Source organism: Rhagoletis zephyria, unplaced genomic scaffold (genome assembly GCF_001687245.7).
Source record: "Rhagoletis zephyria isolate East Lansing unplaced genomic scaffold, Rhagoletis_zephyria_1.1 Rzeph_scaffold_00448, whole genome shotgun sequence".
Lineage (NCBI taxonomy): Eukaryota > Metazoa > Arthropoda > Insecta > Diptera > Tephritidae > Rhagoletis > Rhagoletis zephyria.
Window position 1 is genome coordinate 154,781 of NW_016157532.1, and position 11,703 is coordinate 166,483.

Consider the following 11,703-nt stretch of genomic DNA (forward strand, 5'->3'; position numbering starts at 1 on the left):
CACCAAGAAAGCGACTGTCGATGATAAACAAAGGTGTGTGTAAAGCGCGAAAGAAAGCAAAATGAACAAACAAATGCGATATTCCTTACACTCTCACGCAAAAGCAACAATAATGCACCAAAACAGGCAAATATGCACGAAGGCCGACTAAATAAAACTTTTCAATCAACGCACTTTATGACTAAATCAAGTCAATTTATTGGAATTTGGCTTCAGTAAACTTTTTACGGTGTGAATAACACAAATTAGAACTGCTTAGCACTTTGTAAACGAGTTAAACTTTGGAAATTCTTTCAAGCGAAAGTTTAAGTGACCGCACAGTACGAACGTTGCCAGATGTATGAAAGGCATGATTACATAACGTGATAAGGCATTCTTGACTAGGGTTCATAGATTGCTGACCAATCGCGTAGTCACACCCTCCCGAAAAAATTGCCGACACTCCAGGGATATTATCTGTGCTACGTGTAACTGGCAAAGCCTGGGCGAACTCCTGTAAGAACAACCATGGCGACCTAGTGGTCGATGTCCAAAGCATACTTAAATTATGGAGGAAACACTTTCGCCCCATTGAATGCCAGCAGCAATGAAGGTAGTGAAAGGGACGAACCCCATGATGGAGCCGAAGTCCCTCCGCCTGACTATGATGACGTACCAATAAGAGAATGGCATGCAATGCTGTTTTTGTGACTATAAGCATACTGCATGAATGATCGCCACCGCAAAGCATACAGTGCTTGCAAACAGCGCCAGCCCAAGTGAACGATCATTTTAACAGCGAATCGAAATTGAATTGACTTCGGCAAACCGGTATTCCGAATAATCGTGCACGAAACCAGCAATAACTGAATTTGATCGATTGCCGAAAGCATGATACTGCATTAGAACGGTTGTCGAAAGCATGACACCGCAAAATATGTAGTAGTATCTAAAACTAAATCTATTTCTAAATAAACTGCTAGCTCATTTATTGCAATCGCATAAAAATTGTCGAAGTTAGTCGACTTTTCTTAAATACGGCCTTGAATTTATATTGTACAGGACTTTCAGATTTTTTGAGCAGTGTGGCTAAGGAACTCATCAATATTTTTTCAAAACTGATATATACAATCGCTCTTTAGCAAAGAAATGTTTTTTTTCGGGAAATTTTAGGAAAATGGGGGTGGCACCGCCCACTTATATCCAGGGATGGAAAATAATCATTATTCTTTAAATTTAAATAAAAAAAATCAACATGTTGTAAGTGTCGTACAGCAATTTTATGTATACGCACCAGACTGCATCACTCCCCATACAAAAATAATCGGTACTATTTTTCCATTGGAATTATAAAATCTATTATATTTTAAGAAGTCCACCAAAATATTTCGGAAAAATATTAAGATTTAAGTGAGCTGGACGGATTTGAAAATACCTCCAAAAATGGAGTTTTTTATGAATAAAAATAGTTTCTTAAAGATTTTTTTTTGAAAAAATCCCCTCAAACGACAAAACGGTTTAAGCTTAAAATTTTTGCATAAAAATATAAAAAAAATTAAAAAAAAATTTTGAACGGAATCGTAATGATGAGATTTTTGATGCTGTTTTTTTTTAACTTTTTTCAAAGATTGGTATAGGAAAAACTTGAATAACTGAACCTAAACTCTTCCGATTTAGACTTAAGAGGTGTCATTGGAAAGGTATTTTCTCACCCTTTATTTATTTGCTAATAAACTAATTCAAAGGATGGAAGAGAAAGGTAGGATGAACGAACGTCATTCAAAGTTGAATTAAGATGTGTTGGTATTCGAAAAAAACAAGATGGGACACGAATGACGTTTTTTTTTTGCCAGAAATAAAAACAGTGTGAAAATACCTTTCTATTGAGATCCTATAAGTCTAAATAAAAGCATTTTTAGCCCAGTTAGTCAAGTTTTTCGTAAAGCAATCTTTGAAAAAAGATAAAAAAAACCGCATCACAAATCTCATTCTTACGATTCCGTTGAAAAGATTTTTAAATATTTTTATGCAGATTTTTTAAGCTTAATCTAATTTGTCATCTGAGGGGACTTTTTTCAAAAAGTTCTTTAAGAAACTATTTTTATTCATAAAAAACTTAATTTTTGGAGGTATTTTCAAATCGGTCCAGCTCGCTTAAATCTTAATATTTTTCCGAAATATTTTGGTGGACCTCTTAGAATATAATAAATTTTGTAATCCCGGCGGAAAAACCGCAACTTTTTTTGGTGATGTAGTCTTATACGCACATATCTGTCTTTGTATGTCCTACCGTAATTTACAATGATTTTTATTTTTCAAGTTTTACTAATAAAAATTATAAATAATAATTAAAATACGATTTTTATTTTTTCGCTCAAGAATAATGATTACCCCTTGATTTTAAGTTTTTTGATCGAGAATAATGATTATCCTTCAATATTTATTTTTTCACTCAATAATAATGATTATCTTGCGATTTTTATTTTTTCCACTCAAGAATAATGATTGACACCTGATCTTTATTTTCTTTCCCCCAACATAAAACTCAAAACATTAAACAACCAAGACCATATGACCTGTTTTTATGAAAACACACTTTTTATCATGGGGTACCACCATGATTCAATAATACAAGGTTATGTAATTTGTGACAGCCAAAATTTGACACTCCTTTATCTAGATTTGTATTTTGGAAGTAGGAGAAAGGGAAAGAATGTGATCGCTTTTGCGAAAACGGTAGTAGAAAGGTACTACAAAAAGTACGCGAAGTATACAATTAGAAGTAAAATGTGTATTATTAATTCTATGCGAATTTGAAATATATTTGGTGTTTTAATGGAAATACTAAACAACACATAAAAACATGCATTTTTGATTTCAGTTATTCGTCATTTCCTGGAAGAAATCTATAATACCGACCCTTCAGCCATGCAAAAACGAAAAATGCAGATCAATAGAACTTTTTATGCTCATTTCAACCATGCCAAAATTATTTGTGAAAAATGAAGACGTTCTAGAAACTTAAAGTTCAGTTTTTAGATTTTTTTAATATTAATATCTTATGAACTATGTAACCGATAAAAAAACTAATGACGTCACCATGAAGATAATTAATTTTTCTTTCAGCTGATGTACATATTTTATAGCTTTTTGTATTTTTAAACCAAAATCACTAAAAAACGAAAAAATGTTATATTTTCATGAAATAACCTTTTTTGAAAAATCTGCATAATTAATGGTAAATAAATTTATAATATTTAGAAAGTACAAGTTATTACCTTTAATTCGATATTACATACTTTGTCATGATCTACAAATAAACAAAGCAAATAAACCTCTTATATCTTCTTTATTTTTTACCTGCGCCAAATAAAATTTGGTATCGTTGAAATCAGCGTAAAAAGTTCTATCAATCGGCATTTTTGGTTATTTTATAGCTAAACGGTCGCTATTCCAAACTTGTTCTAGAAAATTACGCAAACGAAGGTGATGCCAACGAATATTTAGTATGAAGAATTTTTGGTTTTACTACTAATATCACTAGAAACTGTAGAGAAGGCAACATTCTGCACAAGTAAAGGAGCCAACTTATGTCGGCATCGAAGTGAAACAACATCGTTTTCATGCCTTTTGCATACGCAGATGTACACATACATATCCATAATAAGAAAAAACACTAACTTGCTGATCGTTTAATTTTGACAATTTTCTTTGGTTAAAGGTGTTGCATATCTTCTCCATACATGTTTACTAAAATTAAACGGGCTACAAAACTGCTTTCCCAAATTTTGTTTGTGTAAAGAGGGTAATTAAAAAGTGAGATGTTTTTATAAAAATTTAGATAATTTTCTTTAACTTTGCGCGAAGTTTAGTACTCTGATTTTTGAAGTTTTGTTGCTTATAAAGAATTAGCGAAAAATAAAATATGTAATATGCTTGGTTACTTTCATAGAAATGTTTTAATTTAGCGGTTTTCAAAGTGGAAAAAATCAAGAACACGTAAAGAAGTATAAGTTCGGGCGAAACCAAATTTTATATACCCGTCACAGGTATAAAATAAAGTAGATAACAAAATAGCCTTCCTAGAAATTGAAATTCATAAAAGTGAAAATAAATTGAAAACTAACTGGTATACCAAGAGCGTAGCATCATCAAGGATGATAAACTTTAATTCTAATCACCCGTGGGCCCAGAAGAAGAACACAGCAATAAATTTCATCACCAAAGTTTACTACTTGAGTGATCAGGAGTTCATAGAAGATAATAGGGCTAAAATAAAAAACATTCTCTTCAAAAACGCATATCCCAGCGGAGTAATAGAGACACTAATAACAACAGCGATAAATAAAATGAAATGCAATAACAACATAACAATAAATAAAAATAACACGAAAACATACACAGGCTTCGCGTATATATCCAACCTAACGGACAACAAAACATTGGGCAAAATTATTAAAAACAATAACATATGCTATGCACATAAGCCACAATATTTATACCAAAATAAAGGACAAAATTAACAAGGAACAACTACACAATGTAGTCTACGAAATATCGTGCAAAGGAAATGAAGGCGAAAGCTGNAATATTTATACCAAAACAAAGGACAAAATTAACAAGGAACAACTACACAATGTAGTCTACGAAATATCGTGCAAAGGAAATGAAGGCGAAAGCTGCAATAAAGTATACATTGGAACAACGAAGAGAGCATTAGGAACCAGAATCAACGAACACAAACTTGACGCCAAAAATAAGAAAAACACCACAGCGTTAGCGCAGCACTTGGCCACAAACAATCCCACAGCAGATTTCGCCAACGCTAGAATTTTAGACGTGGAGAACAGAACTAGAAAGCGGATGACATTAGAAGGGCTATGTATACAACAAAATATATGTAAAGCGATGAACTACAAAGGCGATGTTGACAGTATAAACTGTGCATATGCCACTGCAATAACACACAATGTTTAAGCTATCGGAAGATAAAGAAGTTGCTAAATGTTTAATGTGGTGTCCGGAAAATGTATTTATGTCGTTTTTTTAAAATTGTGAATAATTAAACTAATTTTTATGTTAATGTAAGTCAAATATGTTGAAATCTAACTATGTTTGTATTGTTCTAAATAATTTTGCTTGTTACTAATAATGTTTTTCGTTTTTGCAAATTAATAAACAGACTCCCTGAAGGTGACGCGAAAATGCGTCGAAACGCGTAGGAGAAAAAAAAAAAACTTAGTTTTTATTTTCAAAACATCGGCCGAAAAGCTCCAAATACAAGTACACAAATAAATTTACAACATTGGCCCAAGAAAAAAGAATCATCAAATGAATCGGAGAGCTAAACCGAAACAACAAATACGAAAAACACAAAATAAACAAAATGAAGCACTTTTTCCAGCACATTAGATTTAAGTACGATCTGGACACCTGTTACACCATCAAACAGTACAACAAAAACTATAAAAAACTTGCAAAACAACAACAAAGGTTAAAATTCTTACTCAAGTGTAAGGATTTCGGAGTCATACCGTCACATTTAAAGGGTAAGACCAACAAAATTACACACGGGTTCAAACTAGACACAACGAAGAAAGAAATGCAAAAAATTGAAAAACAATTTTTAATGAAAATTCTAAACTTAGAAGTAAAAGAGGCAAACATAAAAATAAAAATTATGAGAGATACCATTGGACACATTGTGAAAAAGTTACTGAAGATCATTGAAGGGAAAGAATTCAACTCCATAGTAGAAAGCCAAAAACAGTTCCTAAGAAATATCAGTAACAAAACGGAAAATAATCTTAAATTGAAACTCCAAACATCTATTAGGAAAAACTTTGAGGTGTTTGGATTGAGATGCAATGAAGATTGGTTCACCAATAAAACCGATATCGCCATCCCCGCGGAGTGTCGGTGGTTACTATCGATGGGAAATAAGTTCGCACTACCTGTTTCTAGGAAAACATTCTCACCTATACATTTAATAGCGGATATTGAACAAAGCATACAAACGATGGAAGACGATAGACAAAAAGATATGGTGAGAAGCAATTTTGCAACAAAGGTTAACACGTTTAAAAACAAATTAAAAAATAGTCCAAAAGAAAAGTTTATACTTAAAATTTACGAAGAAACAAGAAGATTTATTCAGAAGCACAAGGATTCCATAATCATTACGAATGCGGACAAGGGTAACAGGACAGTAATGATATATAAGGCAGATTACCAACAAAAAATGAAAGACCTCTTAAATGATAAATGCACATATAAGGCTATCAGAATTGACCCGACCCAACAGCTTTTAAGGAAAAACAACAATTTGGTGAATGACATCTATAAAAATAAAAGCATTGACTTTAAACTTAAACAATACTTGACATGCACGGCAGCTACAGCACCAAGACTCTATGGCTTACCCAAAATCCACAAAGAGAACACACCTCTTCGACCAATTTCATCATCTATGAATGTACCATGCTTCAAACTGGCAAAATATGTGGGGCAGACCCTTAAAAATATCGTTTCTGAAAACTTTAACGTGAAAAACTCATTTCAACTGAAGGAAAATATTAAAAACATAACTGTTGATGATGATGAAATGCTTATATCCCTGGACGTCGTATCTTTATTCACGAATATACCCATCCATTTGGCGATTAACACAATAATGAAGCAGTGGTCAAGCCTAGAAAAGCATACAACAATAACCAAAAAACAATTCCTAACAATATTAGAATTTTGTCTGAGGGAAAACAACTACTTCGTCTACGATGGAACCTTTTACCAGCAAGTGTATGGTATGCCGATGGGTAACCCTTTATCGCCCACTATAGCTGACATTGTTTTAGACAAAATTATTGACGACAGCATTATCGAGCTAAGAAATAAGGACATATGTATCAAATACATTACCAAATATGTAGATGATATATTCGCTATAGTTAAGACAAAAGACGTGGAAGAGATATTGAAAATATTTAATCGACAGCATACAAAAGTACAATTCACACTGGAAAAGGAAATAGATAACAAAATAGCCTTCCTAGATATTGAAATTCATAAGAGTGAAAATAAATTGAAAACTAACTGGTATACCAAGAGCGTAGCATCATCAAGGATGATAAACTTTAATTCTAATCACCCGTGGGCCCAGAAGAAGAACACAGCAATAAATTTCATCACCAAAGTTTACTCCTTGAGTGATCCGGAGTTCATAGAAGACAATAGGGCTAAAATAAAAAACATTCTCTTCAAAAACGCATATCCCAGCGGAGTAATAGAGACACTAATAACAACAGCGATAAATAAAATGAAATGCAATAACAACATAACAATAAATAAAAATAACACGAAAACATACACAGGCGTCGCGTATATACCCAACCTAACGGACAACAAAACATTGGGCAAAATTATTAAAAACAATAACATATGCTATGCACATAAGCCACATAACACGACCAGAAATATTTATACCAAAACAAAGGACAAAATTAACAAGGAACAACTACACAATGTAGTCTACGAAATATCGTGCAAAGGAAATGAAGGTGAAAGCTGCAATAAAGTATACATTGGAACAACGAAGAGAGCATTAGGAACCAGAATCAACGAACACAAACTTGACGCCAAAAATAAGAAAAACACCACAGCGTTAGCGCAGCACTTGACCACAAACAATCACACAGCAGATTTCGCCAACGCTAGAATTTTAGACGTGGAGAACAGAACTAAAAAGCGGATGACATTAGAAGGGCTACGCATACAACAAAATATATGTAAAGCAATGAACTACAAAGAAGATGTTGACAATATAAACTGTGCATATGCTACTGCAATAACACACAATGTTTAAGCTATCGGAAGATAAAGAAGTTGCTAAATGTTAAATGTGGTGTCCGGAAAATGTATTTATGTCGTTTTTTTTAAATTGTGAATAATTAAACTAATTTTTATGTTAATGTAAGTCAAATATGTTGAAATCTAACTATGTTTGTATTGTTCTAAATAATTTTGCTTGTTACTAATAATGTTTTTCGTTTTTGCAAATTAATAAACAGACTCCCTGAAGATGACGCGAAAATGCGTCGAAACGCGTAGGAGAAAAAAATAAACTTTGTTTTTATTTTCAACACACCGACCGAAAAGCTCCAAATACAAATACACAAATAAATTTACAACATTGGCCCAAAAGAAAAAATAATCATCAAATTAATCGGAGAGCTAAACCGAAACAACAAATACGAAAAACACAAAATAAACAAAATGAAGCACTTTTTCCAGCACATTCGATTTAAGTACGATCTGGACACCTGTTACACCATCAAACAGTACAACAAAAACTATAAAAAACTTGCAAAACAACAACAAAGGTTAAAATTCTTACTCAAGTGTAAGGATTTCGGAGTCATACCGTCACATTTAAAGGGTAAGACCAACAAAATTACACACGGGTTCAAACTAGACACAACGAAGAAAGAAATGCAAAAAATTGAAAAACAATTTTTAATGAAAATACTAAACTTAGAAGTAAAAGAGGCAAACATACAAATAAAAATCATTAGAGATACCATTGGACACATTGAGAAAAAGTTACTGAAGATCATTGAAGGGAAAGAATTCAACTCCATAGTAGAAAGCCAAAAACAGTTCCTAAGAAATATCAGTAACAAAACGGAAAATAATCTTAAATTGAAACTCCAAACATCTATTAGGAAAAACCTTGAGGTATTTGGATTGAGATGCAATGAAGATTGGTTCACCAATAAAACCGATATCGCCATCCCCGCGGAGTGTCGGTGGTTACTATCGATGGGAAATAAGTTCGCACTACCTGTTTCTAGGAAAACATTCTCACCTATACATTTAATAGCGGATATTGAACAAAGCATACAAACGATGGAAGACGATAGACAAAAAGATATGCTGAGAAGCAATTTTGCAACAAAGGTTAACACGTTTAAAAACAAATTAAAAAAATAGTCCAAAAGAAAAGTTTATACTTAAAATTTACGAAGAAACAAAAAGATTTATTCAGAAGCACAAGGATTCCATAATCATTACGAATGCGGACAAGGGTAACAGGACAGTAATGATATATAAGGCAGATTACCAACAAAAAATGAAAGACCTCTTAAATGATAAATGCACATATAAGGCTATCAGAATTGACCCGACCCAACAGCTTTTAAGGAAAAACAACAATTTGGTGAATGACATCTATAAAAATAAAAGCATTGACTTTAAACTTAAACAATACTTGACATGCACGGCAGCTACAGCACCAAGACTCTATGGCTTACCCAAAATCCACAAAGAGAACACACCTCTTCGACCAATTTCATCATCTATGAATGTACCATGCTTCAAACTGGCAAAATATGTGGGGCAGACCCTTAAAAATATCGTTTCTGAAAACTTTAACGTGAAAAACTCATTTCAACTGAAGGAAAATATTAAAAACATAACTGTTGATGATGATGAAATGCTTATATCCCTGGACGTCGTATCTTTATTCACGAATATACCCATCCATTTGGCGATTAACACAATAATGAAGCAGTGGTCAAGCCTAGAAAAGCATACAACAATAACCAAAAAACAATTCCTAACAATATTAGAATTTTGTCTGAGGGAAAACAACTACTTCGTCTACGATGGAACCTTTTACCAGCAAGTGTATGGTATGCCGATGGGTAACCCTTTATCGCCCACTATAGCTGACATTGTTTTAGACAAAATTATTGACGACAGCATTATCGAGCTAAGAAATAAGGACATATGTATCAAATACATTACCAAATATGTAGATGATATATTCGCTATAGTTAAGACAAAAGACGTGGAAGAGATATTGAAAATATTTAATCAACAGCATACAAAAGTACAATTCACACTGGAAAAGGAAATAGATAACAAAATAGCCTTCCTAGATATTGAAATTCATAAGAGTGAAAATAAATTGAAAACTAACTGGTATACCAATAGCGTAGCATCATCAAGGATGATCAACTTTAATTCTAATTACCCGTGGGCCCTGAAGAAGAACACAGCAATAAATTTCATCACCAAAGTTTACTCCTTGAGTGATCCGGAGTTCATAGAAGACAATAGGGCTAAAATAAAAAACATTGTCTTCAAAAACGCATATCCCAGCGGAGTAATAGAGACACTAATAACAACAGCGATAAATAAAATGAAATGCAATAACAACATAACAATAAATAAAAATAACACGAAAACATACACAGGCGTCGCGTATATACCCAACCTAACGGACAACAAAACATTGGGCAAAATTATTAAAAACAATAACATATGCTATGCACATAAGCCACATAACACGATCAGAAATATTTATACCAAATCAAAGGGCAAAATTAACAATGAACAACTACACAATGTAGTCTACGAAATATCGTGCAAAGGAAATGAAGGCGAAAGCTGCAATAAAATATACATTGGAACAACGAAGAGAGCATTAGGAACCAGAATCAACGAACACAAACTTGACGCCAAAAATAAGAAAAACACCACAGCGTTAGCGCAGCACTTGGCCACAAACAATCACACAGCAGATTTCGCCAACGCTAGAATTTTAGACGTGGAGAACAGAACTAGAAAGCGGATGACATTAGAAGGGCTACGCATACAACAAAATATATGTAAAGCGATGAACTACAAAGAAGATGTTGACAATATAAGCTGTGCATATGCTACTGCAATAACACACAATGTTTAAGCTATCGGAAGATAAAGAAGTTGCTAAATGTTTAATGTGGTGTCCGGAAAATGTATTTATGTCGTTTTTTGAAATTGTGAATAGTTAAACTAATTTTTATGTTAATGTAAGTCAAATATGTTCAAATCTAACTATGTTTGTATTGTTCTAAATAATTTTGCTTGTTACTAATAATGTTTTTCGTTTTTGCAAATTAATAAACAGACTCCCTGAAGATGACGGGAAGAAAAAAAATAAACTTTGTTTTTATTTTCAAAACACCGGCCGATAAGCTCCAAATACAAGTACACAAATAAATTTACAACATTGGCCGAAGAAAAAAGAATCATAAAATAAAGTCGTTTCAACTTTTTCTAAACTAACTTTCCATGATGAGCAGGGGTGTTTTTTCCATATTTCAAACGTTTTCGATAATATGCTGAGTAAGACTTAACTGAACTAAGTTTGATAGACATCGGTAAAACGATTACCTGGATATACCTTTTAGTCATGAAGTGGCCGACGCCATGCCCAATTCCTACAAGTTTATAGCAGTCTTGTTTATTGTTAAGAGATTCTTGAAAGTATTAACTTGGAGTAAATTAGCGTCCTCAATTATTTAAATATCAGAGTTTTCGTATATTTAAAATTTACCGTTATACGGGAAGCGGGTATAATTTTAGACTGATTTGAACAATTTTCAATGAATTGCTTTTCTGTACTAAAGATCATAACTGCACCGAGTTTGGTAGAAATTGATAAATTGGTTACCGAGATACACATTTGTGGTCAAAAGTGGGCGGCGCCACGCCCATTATCGAGAAATGTATATGAATCTATTTAATTTTCTTATAAATGGCTATTGCAATCATGGATTTTAAGTGAATTAGCTTCAGTAGTTACTGATTTATCCAAGTTTCTGTGTTTCTGTAAATTACCGTTATATGGAAAGTGGGCGTTGTTATTGCCGGATTTCAGAGATTTTCAACAGCTGGACC

General features: G+C 32.9%; 2 protein-coding genes across 2 annotated transcripts; both read left to right on the plus strand.

Moving 5' to 3' along the window:
* The first annotated feature begins 6,707 nt into the window (after positions 1 to 6,707).
* LOC108359742 (uncharacterized) lies at positions 6,708 to 8,112 on the plus strand. Its single transcript, XM_017611713.1, has 2 exons — positions 6,708 to 6,777; positions 6,834 to 8,112. Exons 1-2 carry the CDS (start codon positions 6,756 to 6,758, stop codon positions 7,838 to 7,840), a joined length of 1,029 nt encoding a protein of 342 aa, XP_017467202.1. The 5' UTR covers positions 6,708 to 6,755; the 3' UTR covers positions 7,841 to 8,112.
* Positions 8,113 to 8,976: 864 nt separating this feature from the next.
* Positions 8,977 to 10,749, plus strand: LOC108359743 (uncharacterized). Its single transcript, XM_017611715.1, has 2 exons — positions 8,977 to 9,663; positions 9,720 to 10,749. Exons 1-2 carry the CDS (start codon positions 9,642 to 9,644, stop codon positions 10,724 to 10,726), a joined length of 1,029 nt encoding a protein of 342 aa, XP_017467204.1. The 5' UTR covers positions 8,977 to 9,641; the 3' UTR covers positions 10,727 to 10,749.
* Positions 10,750 to 11,703: the final 954 nt, after the last annotated feature.